Raw genomic sequence first — 24,039 nt, 5'->3', positions numbered from 1 at the left:
AGGTCAGTTTAAAGGGAACTATTAGTGGCAGGTCAATGTATTTGGTATGCAGTTGCATTAGCATTGGAACATCTCATCTCCGTTGAGATTATTTGGCTCAGCCTCCTCAGTCTTGGTCTATTGACTTTTTTTGCTTAGTTTACACACATGTATAAGTTTGTGATTAGGTCAGTTTAAGGGGAACCATTAGTAGCAGGTCAATGTATTTGGTATGCAGTTGCATTAGCATTGGAACATCTCATCTCCATGGAGATTATTTGGCTCAGCCTCCTCAGTCTTGGTCTATTGACTTTTTTTGCTTAGTTTACACACATGTATAAGTTTGTGATTAGGTCAGTTTAAGGGGAACCATTAGTGGCAGGTCAATGTATTTAGTATGCAGTTGCATTAGTATTGGAACATCTCATCTCTGTGGAGATTATTTGGCTCGGCCTCCTCAGTCTTGGTCTATTGACTTTTTTTGCTTAGTTTACACACATGTATAAGTTTGTGATTAGGTCAGTTTAAGGGGAACCATTAGCAGATGGTCAATGTATTTGGTATGCAGTTGCATTAGCATTGGAACATCTCATCTCCATGGAGATTATTTGGCTCGGCCTCCTCAGTCTTGGTCTATTTACTTTTTTTGCTTAGTTTACACACATGTATAAGTTTGTGATTAGGTCAGTTTAAGGGGAACCATTAGTGGCAGGTCAATGTATTTAGTATGCAGTTGCATTAGCATTGGAACATCTCATCTCCGTGGAGATTATTTGGCTCTTACCCCTCAGTCATGGTGTAGTTACTTGCAATATTTTGCATAGTTTACAATTTTACATGTTTATGTTTGTGATAAGACCAGTTTAAGATAACCCCTTATGTCAATTCGTTTATATTCGGTATGCAGTTGTATAAGCATTTGCAAGTCTTGTTTCCTTGGAGATTATATGGCCCCGCCCTATCATTATGGTTCATTGACTTTAAATTTTGCATAGTTTACAGGTTAAAGTTTGTGTTTAGGTTAGTTTATAGAGTACCAATTATGATAAGTCAATGGTATATGGTATGCAGTTTTATTAGCATTGGCATTTCTTATTTCCAAGGAGGTTATTTGGCCCTGCATCTTCAGTCATGATTCATGAACTTTCATTTTTTGCATAGTTTACACGTTGAACATTGCCATTTTAATGTCAACATTTTCATTTACTATCAAAATTACAAAAAGTGAGATGTATTTCTGTGTCAACAGTTTATATTCATATGAGGAAAATAATAACTAGATGATACAAAGGAGCTGTTGTAAGTTATATGATCCTTTAGATATGACATTGTCATAAATAAAAACTTCATTAAAGTTAAGTAATTATGGAAAAAAGAGAAATGTTGTCATCTAATTCAGTGTCAAGATACATTATTGATAGTCGTCCTGAACATGCATGAAATATTTGCCACTGGACATTAAGCAATCAACAATCAATCAACCATTATTAATAGTTAAAGAACTCTAAACAAGAGGTAGTGAACCTAGTGATGTAAAGAGAAAATAAAGAGATAATGCATATGAAAGTTTTAACAGTAAAAATGGATTAGTACAGACGATCAGTTTACCTTAAATAACAAATTATATCATTAGATCTCAGTCAATTCATTTGTCTGAGACTGATGTTGTCATATGACTTCATCACGCTTATTCTCATTGAACCTATATTTAGAGACATTGAATAAGAAAACAGCATGAGTATGTGATAACATGAAGACATTATTGTTATTAAGAAATGAGTACTAATTCTTAAAAATTGATTGATTCGGAGGAAAAATGTCAGATATAACTTTTATATAAAATTTTTAGAACATTTTTAATTAATTACATGTATTGAAACACACATACATTACAACAAGCGCAAAAGAGCACTTCTTTCAAGTAAAAAATCAAGTAAAATAATATTATGGAAGATAAAATTTGCACTTATACTGCTATTAAGGGACCAAGATCTGTTTAGTTATAGTTATGGGTGTATAAATAATTGTTTACCCCCTGATTACAGGTGATCAAAAATTATTATAATAAACATGGTTTTTTTATGAAAATAAATATTGAAGTGAATAATGCTAGTGTACACATGTTTGACTATTGTCCATGTTTTGTAGATTATAATACTACAAGACAAGTAAAGAAATGTGATCAGCCGTGTATAGCACACAAAAGTTGTGAGAATTGTACGGACAAAGGATGTATGTGGTGTGGTAATAAACAGTTGTGTGTACAAACTAATTCATATGTGGCTTCATTTATTTATGGTCAGTGCATGGAGTGGACAACACAACATGATAAATGTCCAGGTTTGTAAAACATGTCAGATAGTATAAATACTGTAAATTAAGAAAATTTGATGTATTATTGCCACTGTTAAATAATGGACAAAACTGCAGGATTAATTATTGCCATTTCAGGAAATGTTGCATGTAAATAATTATATCAAAATTCGCAAAACCATCATGTCCCAATTTTAACAATGATAAAATCATTTCAAAAACTTTTCTGAATTTACAGTATATGTTATGCAGAAATGTAATGTTGATCCTTAGTATTACATAGAAAGACATACAATCATAATTGGTTGTGAGATGTATGCCTAATCTGTCAATTTCATGTTAACTCAAAAGTTGTAGGCTTCAGAATACTTAAATATTTGGAACATAATAGGTCAAAAGTAAGAGTGGATGGTATAACAGAATTTACCTGCCTGTCTTGTATTTAAACTATTCTAAAATATATAAATGTGAATTATTTTTAGCTATTTTAAACATTCTAAATTTGTTTTTGATCAGGTTGCACCAAGTGTATACAGTACGGTTATTTTTGGGGCAGACAGGGATAAGTGGGTTGATCAACTTCTCCTACGGTTTTCAACCAAGATTATTTAAACTTCTCTGAAAGAGTTCACACATATAGAAGTTATGCACCACAAAAATGTATATAATTAAATAGAAATAGAAAAATTGTCTGTTTCTGAAACAAACATCCTTTTGTTATTTCACTGTATATGTATTTGTTTTGAATGAATTTTACAGCCACCAGGTGTTCAGATCTACACACTTGTGACGAGTGCCAAGCTAATCCTAAGTGTGGATGGTGTAATGATAAAACTAATACTGGTCTAGGGAAATGTATGGAAGGAGGTCTTCAGGGTCCTGTAAATAACCAATCACAGATAGATCTAGGGTCATGTGACAAAAATAGATGGTTCTTTATTGGGTGTCCTGGTAAGTTTTGTTGAGTTTAAACCATATTTATTATTGAAAAAGAGATAATAACAATAGAATAGTACAATTATATATAGATGTCAAATATGGGATTCCAAAAGATGTTTTGAAAAATTTATAAATCTGTCACTCGAAAACAAGATACACATATATATAGCAAACAACATGATGGTTCAAAAGTATTTGAAATTAAACCTTATATATAATAAATTTCAATAAATATTTAAAAAAACAATGAACGAAACAGGTGCTGGGATTTTGTTGAATAGGCTTGAACAAAATTTGTTTTCAATGACATGATATAAACTTAAAATAAGAAACAAATTTAATAGACTCAAGTACACTACTTAGATATCATACAGATGTTATCAAAGTAAATATGCTGCAGTGAACTTTTTGTGTTGCAGATGGTATAGCAGTAGCAAACATAATATGAAAATGATCAGGTCTAAAAATTTATTGAAAACTAAACTGATTTTCAGTTGCTGGTAACTTATTAAGTCCAAAGAACAGTGAATATAAAGATGTGAATGTTTAATTTTACAGAGTGTCAGTGTAATGGTCACAGTATCTGTTCAAATACAACGGGTAAAACAGAACTTTGTGTGGAATGTAAAAACATGACTGAAGGTAAGACTTGGAAGGAAAACTAACATAGGTATGTGAATAGAGTGATGTAAAAAAGAATTGATCTCAGTTAAATTTGAGTATTTTTTGCCTTTATCTGTAAAGTACTATATAAAGCCTTTCAGTAATTAGTTTTAAAATGAGGAAAGTAATGTTGCTAAGAACATCTTATCTAACATAACTGTTTTTTTTAATATTAATGTATAAGCTTGTATTTTTTTAAAGAAAGGAAAATATAGAGACCATAACATGAGATAAAAGAAGCACTTTAGTGGTTTACTGTGTATCCTTTTGTTTGTAGGTGACCATTGTGAACACTGTAAAGAAGGCTATCATGGGAAACCTGTCAATGGAGGCATATGTAAACGTAGGTATTCTATACTTTATAAACATCTGTAGAAATATAGTTAAGAATATTATGTGAATCCTGTCAATGGAGGCATTTGTAAACGTAGGTATTCTATTCTTTTTGAAAACATAGGAATATGAAAAAGAAGATGTGGTATGATTGCCAATGAGACAACTCTTCACAAGAGACCAAATGACACAGAATTTAACAACTATAGGTCACCGTACGTCCTTCAACAATGGCAAAGCCCATAATGCATAGTCAGCTATAAAAGGCCCCGAAATGACAAATGTAAAACAATTCAAACGAGAAAACTAACGGCCTAATTTATGTAAAAAAAAATGAACGAAAAACAAATATGTAACACAGCAGCAAATGACAACCACTGAATTACAGGCTCCTGACTTGGGACAGGCACATACATACAGAATGTTGGGGGGTTAAACATGTTAGCGGGATCCCAACCCTCCCCCTAACCTGGGACAATGGTGTAACAGAACAACATAAGAACGAACTATAAAAATCAGTTGAAAAAAGGCTGGCATGTCAGTAACTGCTAGTAGTATGTTGTTATTTATGTATTATTGTCATTTTGTTTATTTTCTTTTGTTTCCTATTCTGACATCGGACTCGGACTTCTCTTATACTGAGTTTTACTGTGCGTACTGTTGTGCATTTGTTTTTTCTACATTGGCTAGAGGAATAGAGGGAGGGATGAGATCTCAAAAACATGTTTAACCCCGCCGCATTTTTGCGCCTATCCCAAGTCAGGAGCCTCTGGCCTTTGTTAGTCTTGTATCATTTTTAATATAGTTTCCTGTGTATAATTTGGAGTTTAATATGACGTCCATTATCACTGAACTAGTATACTTATTTGTTTAGGGGCCAGCTGAAGGACGCCTCCTGGGGGGGGAGTTTCTCGCTGCATTGAAGACCCATTGGTGGCCTTCAGCTGTTGTCTGCTCTATGGTCGGGTTGTTGTCTCTTTGACACATTCCCCATTTCCATTCTCAATTTTATTAACTCATCAGGTGGAAAGTAACGTTATGATTTTTAAAGATACTGACAGAAAATATGTTATTACTACCAAACACAGATCAAGTTCTAATTTGGGTTGCGTTACTTTCATTGTTCTAGAGTTATGTCCCTTTATAAACGTAAAAATTGCTGAATTTGCCGTATATATTTTCAAGTGGGGCATCTGAGTCTGATGGACACATTCTTCATTTATTTAAAGTTTTTTGGGTACTTTATCTTAATTTGATTCAAAAAGGATTGCTTGTGACACATGTCTACCATGGAAGATTCACATCTAGATTATTGTTTAGGTTCAATTTTGCATAATAATTATCCTTATATACTTGTAGGATGTGAATGCAATGAGCAGGCAGATTCATGTGACAGAAGTACTGGAGGATGTAACTGTAGAACTCGAGGTGTGATAGGTGATAAATGTGACAAGTAAGTTTGTTACTAGAATTGGAGGTGTGAATGCAGACAAGTATGAAAAATTAGTGAATTATATTTTAGTCGTAAGACCTTCTAACTTGCGGTACCTGATTGTTTTTTCATATGAAAATAAGAAGATGTGGTATGATTTCCAATAAAACAACTGACCACCAGAGACCAAATGAGGTAGAAGTTTGCAAGTCATCATACAGCCTTCAACAATGAGCAAAACCCATTCTCCATAGCAAGCTATAAAAGGCCCAGACATTACAAATGTAAATCAATTCAAACAAGAAAAATAAAGGCCTGCATTTTAATCTAATTAATAAATGATACCCGGTTGATTTTCATTTGTACATATGAACACAGAACATTATCACAGAAGTTTCATTGAACACTTAGTACTAAGAAAGGCTGATGTGCATCTTAAATGACTCAAAACAAAGAATGTGTTATAGTTAAACTTTCGTCGACTGTGTTATGTAATTTATAATTTTGTAGGTGTGATGAATCTCATAAATATTTTGGAGATCCAAAAAAAGGAGGCACCTGTTTCTGTAAGTTTTTTTTATGTTGAAAATATGAAAAAGTTATTGCACAAGAACATTTATCAATGAATCAATACAGCATGAAAAAGTTATTATACAATAACATTAATCAATGAATCAATACAGCATGGAAAAGTTATTGTACAATTACATTAATCAATGAATCAATACAGCATGGAAAGTTATTGTACAATTACATTAATCAATAAATCAATTCAGCATGAAAAGTTATTGTAAAGTTACATTTATCAATAAATCAATAGTATGAAAAGTTATTGTACAATTACATTTATCAATGAATCATGAAAAAGTTATTGTACAATTACATTAATCAATGAATCAATACAGCATGAAAAGTTATTGTAAAGTTACATTTATCAATAAATCAATAGTATGAAAAAGTTATTGTACAATTACATTTATCAATGAATCAATACAGCATGGAAAGTTATTGTACAATTACATTAATCAATAAATCAATACAGCATGAAAAGTTATTGTAAAGTTACATTTATCAATAAATCAATACAGTATGAAAAAAGTTATTGTACAATTAAATTTATCAATAAATCAATACAGCATGGAAAAGTTATTGTACAATTACATTTATCAATGAATCAATACAGCATGGAAAAGTTATTGTACAATTACATTAATCAATGAATCAATACAGCATGGAAAGTTATTGTACAATTACATTAATCAATAAATCAATACAGCATGAAAAGTTATTGTAAAGTTACATTTATCAATAAATCAATACAGCATGGGAAGTTATTATAAAGTTACATTTATCAATGAATCAATACAGCATGGAAAGTTATTGTAAAGTTACATTTATCAATAAATCAATACAGCATGGAACAGTTATTGTACAATTACATTTATCAATGAAAATAAATCTTTGATATATCTTTGTTGATATTTTTATAAGAAAAATTATGAGACGGATAAATATATTTGTAAAGTAATATAATTATTTATCTCTTATTTTAGATCACCTGGTTACAGACTATCAGTTTACCTTTAATTTATCAAAGAAAGATGACAGATTTTACACACAGATCAATTTTATGAACATACCACAAGCAGTAAGTATTGCTGATAAAAGTAATAGAAGTTGTAATTGTTTTTATCATTTCTTGAAATTTAAAAGATGAAGTCATGGCATACCTGCCAACCTCTGAAACCTTCAAAGAGGGAGATCTCCCCCTCAGTTATGACAGCTGAGGGGGAGATTTTGCGCAAACGACATTTTTAAGTTAAATATATGACCTGTTTATTTATTCATCTACAAAACACCAATAAGAGTTAATAGATATACTTTATTTCTTCAATTCATGGTTATAATCTATACAAGGTGTGTTTTTTTTTTGCCTTTTTCAATACCTCGGAGACTCATAACATTCCATATTTTGATTTTGTTGTGAGACCCAAACTAAGCATGCTTTCAAACGTCGTACAGACCACCAGAAGAAACTGAAAAATTGATTGAACATAATGTGCAAAATGAAGATTCATTGCCAAGTATCAGTGAACTTGGTCGTAAAAATTAAAAATCTTTCATTCAGTCTGCTTGACATTTCGATTTGCAGTTATCCATTCTTCTTTTCACACTGCCGATTGGTCCAGACAAAGACCTCTATTTTGTTGGAGTTGACATAGCAGAAATGAATTTCAATTACTTATAAATTGAACATAAAAACTACTGACCAAAGTTTTCAAAAGATCGCCGATTGTTTATTTAGCCAGAGAATTACTAATGCAGGTCATTCGGGGTTAAAATATCCGAACGCGGGAGATTCTATACTCCTGCGCGGGAGTGGACCGGCAAGCGGGAGATTTCAGGAATTTCGCCGTATGAGCGGGAGTCTCCTGCTCAAAACGGGAGGGTTGGCAGTTATGAGTCATGGTAAAATATTGAAATTTTTTGGAAAACAATTTATAAATATAATTTATTGACTTTAATTATTAGAACTATTAGTAAGAGTCATTTAAAAACCCAAAATAAGTTTAAACTGTATTATATCCAAACTACTGTTCATTAATATGATTGATATGTTTCATTACAGACTAATGCAATGCTATTTTATTTGTTTACAGTCTGACAGAGATGTAGATTTTAAAGTGAACTGTTCTGGAGAATCATATCTAAATATCTCAGTAAGAACAAGTAAGTTGGACCAGACCAATTGATCATAATATGTTTTAAAATAAAAATTTAGTTGAAAGTCTTTCCTTTTTTTGTTGTAAATAAATTTTGAATTTCTGTTTCAAGGATCAGTTGTAAAATATTTGATGAAAAAAATAATCATAATATTGAAACTTTGCGGATATAACATTGGATAATTTAAATAAAAGAATCTAAACATTAAACCTGCCTCAATCCTCCGGGTGAATAATAACAGACTGTCAGATAAAAGCATCAATTACACCTTCACACAAAGCATTCAAGTAACAAATATGTCAACAAGATTATTAGTTACACAGTGTACTAGTGACTTGTACAATACATATTTATTGAAACTTGTTAATGTTAAGTAATGCAGTTCTTCAGTTTTATATCAAAATACAATTTGTTTAATTTTTAGGAAATAATAGAGTTGAGAAGTTATATGAAGCTTATCCTTGTACATATTTCCGTACCAAATTTGAACATGGTGACTTTTCATTTGGAGAGAAAGAAAATACAACATTCCTTGTTTATGTATACGGATTTCATACTCCATTTTGGCTTCAGGTAAGTTCTAAAATCTCAAAAAGATGTTAAATTCTAATATGAAGTGCTCTTGGCTTCAGGTAGGTTCTAAAATCTCAAATAGATGTTAACTTCTAATATGAAGTGCTCTTGGCTTCAGGTAGGTTCTTAAATATCAAATAGATGTTAAATTCTAATATGTAGTGCTCTTGGCTCCAGGTAGGTTCTAAAATCTCAAATAGATGTTAAATTCTAATATGAAGTGCTCTTGGCTCCAGGTAGGTTCTAAAATCTCAAATAGATGTTAAATTCTAATATGAAGTGCTCTTGGCTCCAGGTAAGTTCTAAAATCTCAAAAAGATGTTAAATTCTAATATGAAGTGCTCTTGGCTTCAGGTAGGTTCTAAAATCTCAAATAGATGTTAACTTCTAATATGAAGTGCTCTTGGCTTCAGGTAGGTGCTAAAATCTCAAATAGATGTTAAATTCTAATATGAAGTGCTCTTGACTCCAGGTAGGTGCTAAAATCTCAAATAGATGTTAAATTCTAATATGAAGTGCTCTTGGCTTTAGGTAGGTTCTAAAATCTCAAATAGATGTTAAATTCTAGTATGAAGTGCTCTTGGCTTCAGGTAAGTTCTAAAATCTCAAATAGATGTTAAATTCTAATATGAAATGCTCTTGGCTTCAGGTAAGTTCTAAAATAGATGTTAAATTCTAGTATGAAGTGCTCTTGGCTTCAGGTAAGTTCTAAAATCTCAAATAGATGTAAAATTCTAATATGAGGTGCTCTTGGCTTCAGGTAAGTTCTAAAATCTCAAATAGATGTTAAATTCTAATATGAAGTGCTCTTGGCTTCAGGTAAGTTCTAAAATCTCAAATAGATGTTAAATTCTAATATGAAGTTGTCTTGGCTCCAGGTAGGTGCTAAAATCTCAAATAGATGTGAAATTCTAATATGAAGTGCTCTTAGCTTCAGGTAAGTTCTAAAATAGATGTTAAATTCTAGTATGAAGTGCTCTTGGCTTCAGGTAAGTTCTAAAATCTCAAATAGATGTTAAATTCTAATATGAAGTGCTCTTGGCTTCAGGTAAGTTCTAAAATAGATGTTAAATTCTAGTATGAAGTGCTCTTGGCTTCAGGTAGGTTCTAAAATCTCAAATAGATGTTAAATTCTAATATGAAGTGCTCTTGGCTTCAGGTAAGTTCTAAAATAGATGTTAAATTCTAATATGAAGTGCTCTTGGCTTCAGGTAAGTTCTAAAATAGATGTTAAATTCTAATATAGTTTTTGTATACACTACTACTCCTGAACATGTTAAAATGAGCATAGATTAGGACATAAAGTTAGTTCTACTGTCTATTATCTGACTTGGAAATATGCTTGTGACACTAATTAAGAAGTGATAAAGATTTAATATTGGGTAGTTGTTCATCAAACAAGGGCAAAGATAATACATAACATTCTGAGATAGACCTGCGGGTCGGGTCCACAGGTCTAAAAATTCCTATGTTCCATAGGTCTAAAAATTCCCACACTTGACAGCAATTCTTTTTTACAAAGTCCATAAAACTTATTCTACTAAATTTTGACTCATCGGTAATATTTAATACTGAAAAAGTTATCAAATATATGTTGAAATTATATTTTTCTACAAGGTTTATAAAAATACTTTTCAGGTCAGTTGAACAGAGGAAATATGTTTTTATATGTGGTTGACACTTATTTTTGTCTAAAACATGAAATATGAATAAAAATATGTGATCCCAAATGAGACAAGAACATAACATCATGTACAAGCTATCCTTAGGGAAAGTTAATCATCCATACTATCTCAAGCTTTAACACTGTTTTACTTAATTTTGAAGTAATATTAATTCCAATATTTGTAAGTTCTTCCTTGAATTTTTTACTGACTTAAGACGAACAGTCACTTTCTTGTATGTTGCTTGCAATTGAATATGAGCTTAAAATCACAGCTTATGAAGACAATCACCATTCTATATCTCAAGCTTTAAATCAACACTCACTAATGAAGACAAGTTGGTATCAAATTAAACATAATCCTCTGTAATTCTGCCATATAGTAAACTGGGAAGCCATCTAATCACATTCAATACAATAAAATAGAAAGATGCTTACACTTCTTACACTGTCTATGCGTTTATATTTTCAGATTTCCTTCTCACAGTTTCCCAAGATTGATTTAGTTCATTTCTTTGTAACATTCTTTAGGTGAGTTTATCATTGTTGGATAAATATACACATTGAAAAAAAGTTTTAAAAGAGAGTAGAGGACGACTTACAAAATTTGGTGAATAACTCAATTGTTTCACAAGAAAAAAAAGAATAGAATATGATGACGGTGTATTTTATGTAGGATATCTTTTGATTTTGCAGATATGCTCAATATGAAGTAAAAAATAACGTCTTATATGCTTGGTATGTCTGATACACTTTTCTGGATAAGTCTTCATCAGGAACACTTGGTATGTCTGATTCACTTTTCTGGATAAGTCTTCATCAGGAACACTTGGTATGTCTGATACACTTTTCTGGATAAGTCTTCATCAGGAACACTTGGTATGTCTGATACACTTTTCTGGATATGTCTTCATCAGGAACATTTGGTATGTCTGATACACTTTTCTGGATAAGTCTTCATCAGGAACACTTGGTATGTCTGATACACTTTTCTGGATAAGTCTTCATCAGGAACACTTGGTATGTCTGATACACTTTTCTGGATAAGTCTTCATCAGGAACACTCAAAACCAAAAAATTGAAAGTCCAGGATACATAAATACTTGAGGAGCTTTGTGACAAACTGGACCTTGAAGAATAGCCAATCACCTAAGGCCTAAAGAAGTTGGAACCTTTATTTCTTAATACTTTCTAATTTTATTAACAAATAAGGACAAATTAAAAGGAAGACTAATAAACTTCAAATAGGGGATAGGAACATTATCACAAAGTCTTCTTCTATTTGAAATTTTGTTGTCTATGAATTAACACAAAAGAAAAATCTGCAATAAAAGGTTTCATTCAATACTTACATGGCATGATAATTGTTGAAATTGTACAACTTTCATTTGAATAAGGAATGAATTTAAATTTGTATTTTCTTCCTATAGGTTTATATTTTATAAGAAGTAAAAATCACTTAAAATCATTTCTGAAATGTTAATTTGCCTTTACGGATACGTTATTATGAAGATTAATATATGGATAGATCTTATACTGATTTTTTATCTATATTTTTCAGCTGTTTTCTATCATTACTTATCATAGCAGCAGTATTATATAAAATCAAACATAAATATGATTTATACAGAAGGAGACAGGTAGGTTGTATAAATTATAAGAAATGATATGAATCAATTGTTGCTTTATTCATGGTTTACTACTCAAAGTCTTGTGTATTGAATACTAGGAGGCTGGAGCATTGAAACATCATCTTTTACAATTACCATTTCAGATTATTTTATGACTTTATCAATACAAAAAAAAAAAAGGTTGATGATTGCCTATGAGACAACTCTTCACCAAATTACATAAAAGTTTATCAACTAAAGGTCACTGTATGACCTTCAACAATGAGCAAAACCCATACCCCATAGCAAGATATAAATGACCCCCAATGACAAAGGTAAAACAATCAAAAAGTGAAAGTAACGGCCTGATTTTTGTCGAGCCTGCGACTTTTGTCGCAGAAAGCTCGACATAGGGATAGCGATCCGGCGGCGGCGTTAGCTAACTTCTTAAAAGCTTTATATTTTAGAAGATGGAAGACCTGGATGCTTCATACTTTCTATATGGATGCCTCATGTTACGAAGTTTCCGTCAGTCACATGTCCAATGTCCTTGACCTCATTTTCATGGTTCAGTGACTACTTGAAAAAAAAGTTCAGATTTTTTGTAATGTTAAATTCTCTCTTATTATAAGTAATAGGATAACTATATTTGGTATGTGCGTACCTTGCAAGGTCCTCATGCCCGTCAGACAGTTTTCACTTGACCTCGACCTCATTTCATGGATCAGTGAACAAGGTTAAGTTTTGGTGGTCAAGTCCATATCTCAGATACTATAAGCAATAGGTCTAGTATATTCGGTGTATGGAAGGACTGTAAGGTGTACATGTCCAACTGGCAGGTGTCATCTGACCTTGACCTCATTTTCATGGTTCAGTGGTTATAGTTAAGTTTTTGTGTTTTGGTCTGTTTTTCTTATACTGTATGCAATAGGTCTTCTATATTTGGTGTATGGAATGATTGTAAGGTGTACATGTCTAGCTGGCAGGTGTCATCTGACCTTGACCTCATTTTCATGGTTCAGTGGTTATAGTTAAGTTTTTGTGTTTTGGTCTGTTTTTCTTATACTGTATGCAATAGGTCTTCTATATTTGGTGTATGGAATGATTGTAAGGTGTACATGTCTAGCTGGCAGGTGTCATCTGACCTTGACCTCATTTTCATGGTTCAGTGGTCAAAGTTAAGTTTTTGAGTTTTTGTCTTTTTTTCTAATACTATATGCAATAGTTCAACTATATTTGGTGTATGGAATGATTGTAAGGTGTACATGTCTAGCTGGCAGGTGTCATCTGACCTTGACCTCATTTTCATGGTTCAGTGGTCAAAGTTAAGTTTTTGAGTTTTTGTCTTTTTTTCTAATACTATATGCAATAGTTCAACTATATTTGGTGTATGGAAATATTTTATGATCTATATGTCAGTCACGCAGGTTTTATTTGACCTTGACCTCATTTTCAAGGTTCATTGCTCAGTGTTAAGTTTTTGTGTTTTTGTCTGTTTTTCTTAAACTATAAGCAATAGGTCAACTATATTTGTTGTATGGAAGAATTGTTAGCTGTACATGCCTGCCTAGCATGGTTCATCTGACCTTGACCTTATTTTCATGGTTCATTGGTCAATGTTTAGTTTACTTGGTTAATGTTAAGTTTATGTGACAGTTGTAATAAAGCTTTATATTTAGGACTATCAACATAATATCAATGATTAGTAAAGAAGGCGAGACATTTCAGCGTGTGCACTCTTGTTTTACACCACTATAAACGAAAAACAAATATGTTATCAAGTTGATTTTATATTCAATATTTAACTAAGAACTCTTTATACTATGTTTTACTATGTTTATTATGTTTTCATATTTTATCTGTAATCTCACAGAAGGGTGACAACTCTGAGATGGAATCAAGAAACTTCCACGAGTTGAAAGACCATAGATAATCTGTTTATCACTATTTTCATAGGCAATGTCAATCACCTATCTGATCACTATTCTAAAGCTAGGCTCTTCAAAATGGTAATGATACATACTAGTGGCCTTTCATAGGCAATGTCAATCACCTGTCTGATCACTATTCTGAAGCTAGGCTCTTCAAAATGGTAATGATACACACTAGTGGCCTTTCATTATGACCTTGGATCATTTAATCTTTATCTAGGACCTTTTCTTTATAGCATAACTATCTACCCTAAAATGGTGATCATGTTAGAATTTCCCCTCGAGTGGGGTCATCTGTTGGCTGTGCAAAACTGTTACATGTTTAAGAACTGTAGTTTTTTATACATTGAGATATAATTTAATAGAAAAATAACTACATTAATTTTGATAAAAATTAAAAAGATTTTTTTTTTTATAGAGAATGATGGTTGAGATGGAAGAAATGGCAAGTCGACCTTTTGCTTCTGTTACCGTAGAAATTGATAGAAAATTAGATCTGGCAGAGAAGAAAGAAACAAATTCTGTAGATTTAAGAAAGCGGAAAAAGGTAAATAAAAATGAACTTAGTTTGACATCTATTGGACAAGTTTCTTCATGTTATACCCTGACTACGGTAGCAGGGGAGCATTATATTTTCCAGTCTGTGCATCCATTTTCCCAGCTGTAAATCTTTCTGCTTGACTGTTCCTGTATTGGGTTCAAGTTTTGGTTTATGGTAGTTGTTTCTTGCAATATTTAAAAACTTTATACAATTGATCATTTAATAAATCCTTCTAGATTAAACAACAGTTTTGAAATTATATATGAAAGAAGCCATTTTTTTTCTGTAGGCACAGTAAAAAGTCAAGCATTTTATATTTAAATGTAATAATGGTGGTGGCATTTAGAAAAAAAAAAACTAAATATTTATTCAATAGAAGTTTTAAGTTTTTGTCACGCCTGCGAGACATAGGGATTGCTTTTCCGGCTACGGCTCCTGCGTCAACAATTGTTAAGTTTTCTGCTTAAGTCAGTTTGATAGGATCTACTTATGATAGATCAATGATATTTTGTATGAAGTCGCATTATTATTAGTACATATCAGTTTGATGACTATTTTGAGGCCCTGCCCCCTAGGACATGGTCCAGTGACTTTGAATTAATTAGCAATTTTCAATGTTAAGTTTTTATATTGGTAGGAACTACTTACAGTAAACAACGATATTTTCTATAAAGTTACATTACTGTCTGTACATTTCAGTCTGTTGACCATTTTCAGGTCCTGTCCACTAGATAATGGTCCAATGACTGAATCAATAAGCAATGTTGCTGTCCATCAGATTGTCTTTTCTGAATTTTATGCCGATAGGCAAGACATATCTCTGTGTCAACAGTTTATTTCCATATTTTCTGTCTCACCTGCGAGGAAATCCAATGCAAAACATAGGCATTCTTATCCAGTGGTGGTATTGTTAACCCTTTGTATAAAGCTTCATATTTTAGATGGTAGAAGAGTTTAAAGATATATAGATGCCTTGTGGTCTTAGGGTAATGTCGGGCATAAGTCTATTGTCCCTTACCTCATTTTCATGGTTCAATGACCACTTAAAAAAACTGAGTAGTAATAAGATGACTATATCTAGTACTTAAAAAGATTGTTAGGTATACATGTTTTTCAGGTACAATAAGTAATAAGTCAAATATATTGGGTGTATGGAATGATGGTAAGGTGTACATGTCTGTCTGACACCTGACCTTGACTATTTTCATGGATCATTAATAATGTTTACTGCTATACCTGTATTAAGAACATTATCATAAAGACTTTCAAAATAAAATTCTGTTATAATCAGTTGAACAGGTGAGACATTTCAGTAAACACTCTTTCAAACAACGTAAATCATAAATATTGAAGTAAATGATGATATTGCTTAGACTAGCTATACATTGTGTTTTTATACGGCCGCAAAAATTTTTGGGGATCGTATGATGGTATGATGTCGTCGTCTGCGTCGTCTTCCGAAGACACATTGGTTTCCGGACAATAACCTTTAGTTTAAGTGAATGGATCTCTATGAAATGTTGTAAGAAGGTTCAATACCACAAAAGGAAGGTTGGGATTGATTTTGGGGATGATGGTCCCAACCGTTTAGGAATAAGGGGCCCAAAACAAGCATTTTTCTAGTTTCAGGATAATAACTTGTGTATAAGTATTTCGATTGCTCTGTAAATGTACCACAATGTTTACTACCACAAGTAGAAGGTTGGGATTCATTTTAGGGGTTATGGGGGCCAACAGTTTAGGAATTAAGGGCCAAAAAGGGGCCAAAAACAAGCAGTTTTCTAGTTTCCAGACAATAACTTGTGTGTAAGTGTATGGATCTCTCTGACATTGTACCACAAGGTTCCATATAACAAAGGGAAGGATGGAATTGAGTTTGGGGTTAATTGTCCCAAACATGTAGGAATTAGGGGCCAAAAAAGGGCCAAAAACAAGCATTTTTCTAGTTTCCAGACAATAACATGTGTGTAAGTGTATGGATCTCTCTGAAATTGTACTATGTACAAGGTTCCATACTACAAAGGAAAGGCTGGGATTGAGTTTTGGGGTTATTGCTCCAAGGGGGGGTTCAAAAAGATGGGAGGGGGTTCCCAATTTTTTTAAAGGGATTCATATTTTTTTTTCAAAATTTTTAAAATTTCGAATTTTGAAAAGTTTAAAGAAGAAATCTTCAATTGCACAGTATTGCGCAATGGATGTATAAGATCTTTGACCACATTTATTTTGTGTCAGAAACCTATATTATGTCAAAAATTTGATCACAATCCAAATTCAGACAGTATCAAGCTTGAATATTGTGTCCAAATTTGCCACAACTGTTCAGGGTTCGACCTCTGTGGTCGTATCAGGCTGCGCTCAGCGAATCATTTTATTAAGGTTGTTATTTTGTTCTTCATGTAGTATAGAAGTCTCTGAAGTACAGAATTTAAAACACTAAACTTGTAATTCTTTTGTAGGGAGGAACAAAACCAGTTGCTATACAACCTTTGAGTGGACATAAAGCAGCAATTTTATCGTTAATAGTATTATTACCCACTGGGGACGAAGACCTCACACCTAGTGGTAGTTCTGGTGTGGCAATAGCCAGTTCTTTAATAACTATGGGTAAGACAAGATACATATAGATTCTTACATGGTAACGGTGGATTATCAGATTTATCGGATAGAGATAGTTAAATTATTTAATTTTAAAGTCCCATCCTTGGCGAGGACTTTTAAAATTGATAATTTAACTATCAAGATTGGATAAATCCGATAATCCATGAGTAACTGTATAAGAATCTGTTTCTCTAATGATTATCAATAAATTTTCATTTTTTATGAACGAAAATCCACTTCCAGTACCTTCCACATTCCACAAAGTTTGTCAATTTCTCTAACACCTATTAGCACATTTCAATTCATCCAAGGAGCTGATAAAGGTTATATATGACCCTTAAACTCAGCCAATCATCTTCTGAGATCATCTGCAACCACATGTGATTAAATTTTTTTATACAATGGGTCAAGAAAGGGTTAAATTGCCAAAGAATTAGAGAATGTGATATAGCCTGTTTTTAATTAACTATGTGGATTTTGTTGATTAATTACAATAGCTTCTGCTTTAATAGCTGAGTAGCGATTGTTTCAGAGTCATAGTTCATATCAAATTTTAATTTTCAGTATTCTTTTTCAAGACTTTGGATTATTTCTTGTACAGGATTTTCATTGATATATATTCGCTTAATTCTGACTTTACAGTATTGAATTTTCTACTTTACAAGACATATTATAATTCTTTTAAGCAGATTATAATTAATTGGATTTCTTTTTCTGTACAGGTCACCACAGAAAACAGAGTTTGGAGCACACAAAAGGAGAGAAAACCAAATATAAAAAGCCGTTTAGTTCTTCACATACAGACCCTGTATAGTACACATATCATGGTGCATTTCTTATGTATTGTTTTTGTTATGTCTCCATTCCATTTATTGTCATTTGTCATAGTGTATTTAGATAAGTATGTAGTATAGTAGAGTTCATTACAAATATTTTTGTTGAGGAAAAAATCGATTGACCTATTATGGTCATGGAAAGTTTTAATTAATGGTGCTAATTTGCATATCATATTAAAATATTTACTATGTATGAAATGCTATATAGATAAAACAAAAGCAGTCACATTACAATTTTCTCAATATATCAGGTGGCTTTTTTATATAGTTGATCTGTCTCAGGGAGAATAAACCTTTGACATAAAGACTATGTCTATAGATCTACCTACAAAACTGCAGTAGATTGTTTATTGAGATATTTTAAAATGCTTTAAGGATATAAATGAGCTTATTAATATTTAAATGTATTATAATTCTACCATCTGATTCAAATCCTGTGTCCACACTTAGTATTCAAGAATCTGACATCTCTCCATTCTACTTTCTGATTTAAAGACCTATCAGGATTTTCTGGTTTTGTCGTAATGATACACACCTTCAAAAATTTGAAGACTGAAATTTCATTGGTTGATAAAATAATAACCAGAACAAAAAGTAGAATGCTGTATTTTAGTCAGATTGACCAGAGATACATATACAATGAATTCCAATATTCTTCACCACTATTATTTTATAGACCATGCTTCAAAGATTATTAAATGTTTAATATAAAATCCATAAAAATATTAATCTTTTATAAACTGAGAATTTGAACAATAGTAATATCATCAGTATCAGTATTTATCTTTTTTTATTAGGAAATATTTATTTTTGTCATATTGTTACAGCTTTTCTATAAAAGCATGCAAAGCAAACCTTTGATCAACTTGCTTGCTATGTTTGTTTGGATGTTTGTAAACAACAGGTAGGTAGTCTATTTCAGTCTGTTTACTATATACTGGAATTTGATTGGACAATAAACATTAACTTCATTTAAATGTTAAGTATCACATTGTATGTCAATTTTTATTGTCCAATCAAATACCAGTATATATTAAACAGACTGAAACTCTGCCTACCCTTTTGTTTACAAACATTCAAGCAAACATAGCAAGCAAGTCGATCAAAGGTTTGCTTTGCATGCTTTTATAGAAAAGCTGTAAAGTTGATATTTTGGCATTTTTAATTCAACAGTATTGTCAATAATTATTGTTAAACATTCTAATTAATTGACATTAATTTTTTGTTAAAAAAATAACCTTGTAGATAATAAGTTATTATAGTTGCAGCTTCAGATAGTACATATACCAAAATTGACACATTGGCAGATTTTTACTTATATTTATACATGAACATCTGTTGTGCTTTCAATATCTGTGATATTAAGATATCTTTCTTTGCAAAGATAATTTGTAAATATATTTGTATATATAGTTTTCTCTGTGTTTAATATTTGTATCCTCTTTTTGTGTATTGGGTTATTTTGCACTTGTATGATCTTTGTCAGTAATCTTACATACTGCTTATAGTATTTGAGATACAGACTTTACCACAAAAAGTCAACCTTGTTTACTTATCCATGAAATGAGGTTGAGGTAAGGTGAATCTTTAGAAATTTACATTTAATTTTAAGAGAAGTTTTCAATATCATGCTACACAGAACTTATTTTATTATGGTAAATAACAATAAACCAAATGTAGATGAAAAGTGATTTTTAAGTGGAACTTACCTTTTTCAATAACTCATATTCTAAGAAAGTTTTTTTAAAGACCATTTTCATTTTCATCTTTTTCATATACAAATTTTGTATTTTGATTTTGATATGCTGAAGATCAATATGAAATGCAAAGAAAAAATTGTAAAAAGACCTATCCTTTAATTTAAAATTTATTACATCGAAGATCATTCTAATAATAATGAAATATATGTTTGCATAATTTTGAGTAGTAACAGTACCCATATAATTCACCATCTCTGATATAAGGAGATAAGGTTCATAGTTCAACCATTATTCATATAAACATTATTCATATAAAATCAATTATAAATAAATAGCACTGAAATTAATTAGCAGCAAAAGTCAATCAAAACATTAACTGATATTTTTAATATAAATATTATAGCATGTATAATTTCTGTAATTAGGATCATATAATGTGACATATTTACTGATCATTTATTTATTGATTTATTTTATATTTGGTAAAATGTAGAAACTTGTTATTTTTAACTCGGTTTTTAATGTTGAATGGTAACTAAGAAACAAGCCCAAAATCCATGGTATACACTAGCCAACAAAGCTTAAAATAGTAGCTCATACATATACATTATACTCTGTTGCCGTGTTAAGTATTGTGTTAAATGAATAGGTATTTAAACAGTTTATAAACTACATCAGATCCAAGTTGAACAAAATAAGATTCTGTCTGTCAGTACAAAACAATGTCGTTATATTTTAATGTTATTTTTGTATATACTTGTAATTTTAAGTATCCATTGTCTTTCAAAACCTTGTCAAAGGATGAGATATGATAAGGCCACTCTTTGGCTTCTTGAATAAGAAAAAATAAAAAAAAGTATTATAGATCTATGAAAAAACATTCTCAGACATTGATTGATTGGTCAATATAAGATGATGATGGATGGCTGCTTAACATCCAGCGACAAATTAAAATTATATTCAGGGCGAGAATATGATAATGTAATTTGAAAATTAACCCTGCTTTGTTCAAGACCGACATGCTGAGCCAGATTTTAAAGTAATTGGTTTGACCCAGCAGGGGTTTGAATCCACGACCTCCCACACTCGAGGCAAACACGAGACCACAGAGGTGGTAATTTGTCAATATATCAGAAGAATCTAATTATTGAATTTTGTCTTACTTATTTGCAGGCTTGAAGAATTTTACTATTTTTGCAAATTGATGCACCTAAAAATAGCTCTGATCATACCTCTTCATATACACATTGTATTCACATTTAGTTTGCTTTAACATACTAGGGGACTATTTGAGGACTTTCTGTGTCAACATCCATGCATGCCTGAAGTGTCATCACTCACTTCACACACTTTAAAAGAAAGGATCACCTTAATAATTTTGTAATAAAGTTGCAGGTCAACAGTTGGTCAACATAACCTATATTTTACTTTCATTTGATTTTAAAGACTGAATCTGAATTGTTGGTCAACTGCATTGTCAATTGTAGCATATAGATTTTAGTCAAACAAGGGTTATTGCTTCCATTAGTATTTTAAACAAACCAAAAAATAGAAATTTTGTACAATTGGTGTTTAGATATTTGATGTTTAAGAGTACCGGCACTTTTGCACAAAAATATGTGATCATTCATTACCTTTGCTACTTTTAAGGAAAAATTTCTCATAGATTGTGCAATGCATATTTTGTGTTTGTAACTATAATCAGAGTAAAGGAAAGAGTTTTCATTGTAACCAGTTAAACCATCATAATCTTGCCTTTAATTTCTTGGGTTGACAACTTCAATGCATATTCTAGTTTCTAATTATATTGAAATTAAGCTTTTTTAAATGAAACAAACACTGAGAAAAATAAAGTTTGTAAATCAGTACAGTTGAATGAGAGGAATTATTGAAATAATTATGTTTTATCTTTGTTTATAGGCTTAAATATAAACAAATAATACAAAAATATCTTTAAATTCCTTTTTAGTAATTTATTACAGAAGAACTGGTCATTTAGTGATATATTTGACAAGAATTAATCAGTTGTTCCCCTTTTTAATGATAATTTTTAAGCAAGAAATCAAAATGTACATAACCTTTTAGTAGTTAGGTGTAGTTGGTTAAAATGTTGTAAGTTTGTAGACAGTTAACTAAGTTTTTTCTCACCACATTTTTCTGACTTCCATATCTATTGTGATTTTTATGCCCCCGCCGTAGTGGAGGGGGCATTAAGTTTTACCCTTGTTCGTCCCAAAATTGGTTTTTATTCTCTAACTTTAGTTTGCCTCAACCAAATGTTATGAAGCTTATACACAATGCTCATTACCACAAAATACAGATCAAGTTTGAATTTTGGTAGCGTAACTTTTACTGTTCTAGAGTTATGCCCCTTTACAAATGGAAAAATTGCTGAATTTTTCGTTTCCGTTCTCTAACTTAAGTTTACCTCAACCAAATGTTATGAAACTTATACACAATGCTCATTACCACAAAACACCGATCAAGTTTGAATTTTGGTGGCGTCACTTTCACCATTCTAGAGTTATGCCCCTTTACAAATGGAAAAATTGCTAAATGGTTTGCTTCCGTTATTAAACTTTAGTTTGCCTCAACCAAATGTTATGAAAATTATACACAATCCTTATTACCAAAAAACACAGATCAAGTTTGAATTTTGGTGTTGACACTTTTACCGTTCTAGAGTTATGCCTTTTACAAATGGAAAAATTGCTGGATTTTTCGTTTCCGTTCTCTAACTTAAGTTTGCCTCGAGCAAATGTTATGAAACATTTACACAATGCTTATTACCACAAAACTCAGATCAAGTAAAAATTTGGGTAGTGTCACTTTTACAGTTCTTGAGTTATGTCCCTTTATAACATTATATGCAGGTGGGGATATCATCTGTGTCCCATGGACACATTCCCCATTTATTTGTAAAAGTAATACACAGCAGTTCAATTATTTCTTTTATGGAACATTTACATTCAACTTACGGTACATGAATATGTTTAGTATTTTTGCAATTTCAGGGGCCAAGACAAAAAAGTTTAAGACAATATATCTATATTTATGCAATATTTATTTGTCATTAGTTTTTGGATATGATAAATGCTTACTTCAATTTTAAACAAAGTTCTGGCAGCAAAAAAAAATATATGGAAAAACATGAATTTATCAAATTATCCACTATTATTAAATATTAAGATGTAGTTAGCATGTCTTAAATGTGACCACAGTAATGACTTTCTCTGTGATATTTCTATTCATCTTCTTTTTTATTAGAATAATCAGTCATTGATTTGGCTTTATGATATTGTTTAAATTTATTTATTCTAAGAATGGTTTCACAAAATGTATTAATTATGTAATGTAAAAGCATAGCGTTTGGTACACTAGATACACCAGAAATGCTAGCTAGTCCCATAAGTCAGCAATTTGTCCTTCATATTTTGATTGAAAAGATCTGATGTTTACTCTATTTGTTGATAAATGAAAATGTATATAATTGTAAAAAAAAATGTGAATTTAATACATATGTATTATTTTTTTTGGAAAAACTGTAATTATGTGAACAATGAATAAACATGTGATAAAAGTATTTAATGCTGTTTTATTTGATTTCTGTGACGTATGATTTGATCAACAAATTTTAGCTCTTTTAATTGACTTTTATCCATTGTTAAGTATTTGTATTGCTTGATGTTCATACATAACAATGCTATATCTGATGATCTATCTATCAACCAGCTCTTAAAACTAAAACAAAGTGATAAAAGACAATGATATGATCATCAGTATGACAGAACTAAGACTTAACATATAACATTATAAGAACATGCATTTTAGAGTTCTTGCATCTCACATATCCAAGTGATTAAAGATACTACCAACACTAGATGGTCTGCTTCATATCGCGATATTTCCTTGATATTGATTCAGGTGGATGACTGCAAACTAGAATTGATGATAACTGTGATGATTTCAACTTTCCAACTGTCAACTTCTGATTTCTCAACAGTCACATACCCTCTGCACCATCGTATAGCGTTTACATATCTCAATAAATATATTAAGATTGTGCATGATCACAATACACAGAATTCATTGGCAGGGGTGTAGTCCTTACAAAAAAACTTCGTCTACAAGAATTATGAGGAAGAACGACTGAACTCAACACAAGTATGGTCACCATCTTGAATTGGTTGACTGATGCAATACA

The 24,039-nt window shown here is 31.3% G+C and overlaps 1 protein-coding gene across 1 annotated transcript in view; it reads left to right on the top strand.

The window, feature by feature from the left end:
- The window catches only part of LOC127733882 (attractin-like), a 64,973-nt gene extending 41,555 nt beyond the window's left edge, over nucleotides 1-23,418 (top strand). Inside the window, exons 15-28 of the mRNA XM_052243329.1 lie at nucleotides 2,128-2,319; nucleotides 3,052-3,243; nucleotides 3,790-3,873; nucleotides 4,172-4,237; nucleotides 5,587-5,680; nucleotides 6,170-6,225; nucleotides 7,213-7,307; nucleotides 8,320-8,389; nucleotides 8,808-8,956; nucleotides 11,092-11,150; nucleotides 12,181-12,259; nucleotides 14,579-14,707; nucleotides 17,158-17,305; nucleotides 18,022-23,418. Coding sequence (XP_052099289.1) covers nucleotides 2,128-2,319; nucleotides 3,052-3,243; nucleotides 3,790-3,873; nucleotides 4,172-4,237; nucleotides 5,587-5,680; nucleotides 6,170-6,225; nucleotides 7,213-7,307; nucleotides 8,320-8,389; nucleotides 8,808-8,956; nucleotides 11,092-11,150; nucleotides 12,181-12,259; nucleotides 14,579-14,707; nucleotides 17,158-17,305; nucleotides 18,022-18,113 — 1,505 coding nt within the window. The 3' untranslated portion in view covers nucleotides 18,114-23,418. The remainder of the gene's footprint in view (nucleotides 1-2,127; nucleotides 2,320-3,051; nucleotides 3,244-3,789; nucleotides 3,874-4,171; nucleotides 4,238-5,586; nucleotides 5,681-6,169; nucleotides 6,226-7,212; nucleotides 7,308-8,319; nucleotides 8,390-8,807; nucleotides 8,957-11,091; nucleotides 11,151-12,180; nucleotides 12,260-14,578; nucleotides 14,708-17,157; nucleotides 17,306-18,021) is intronic.
- The last annotated feature ends 621 nt before the right edge of the window (nucleotides 23,419-24,039 follow it).

Source organism: Mytilus californianus, unplaced genomic scaffold (assembly GCF_021869535.1).
Source record: "Mytilus californianus isolate M0D057914Y unplaced genomic scaffold, xbMytCali1.0.p SCAF_3, whole genome shotgun sequence".
NCBI classification, from domain to species: Eukaryota; Metazoa; Mollusca; class Bivalvia; order Mytilida; family Mytilidae; genus Mytilus; species Mytilus californianus.
Note: the sequence above shows the minus strand (reverse complement) of the source record. Positions and strands in the feature narration are given on the sequence as shown.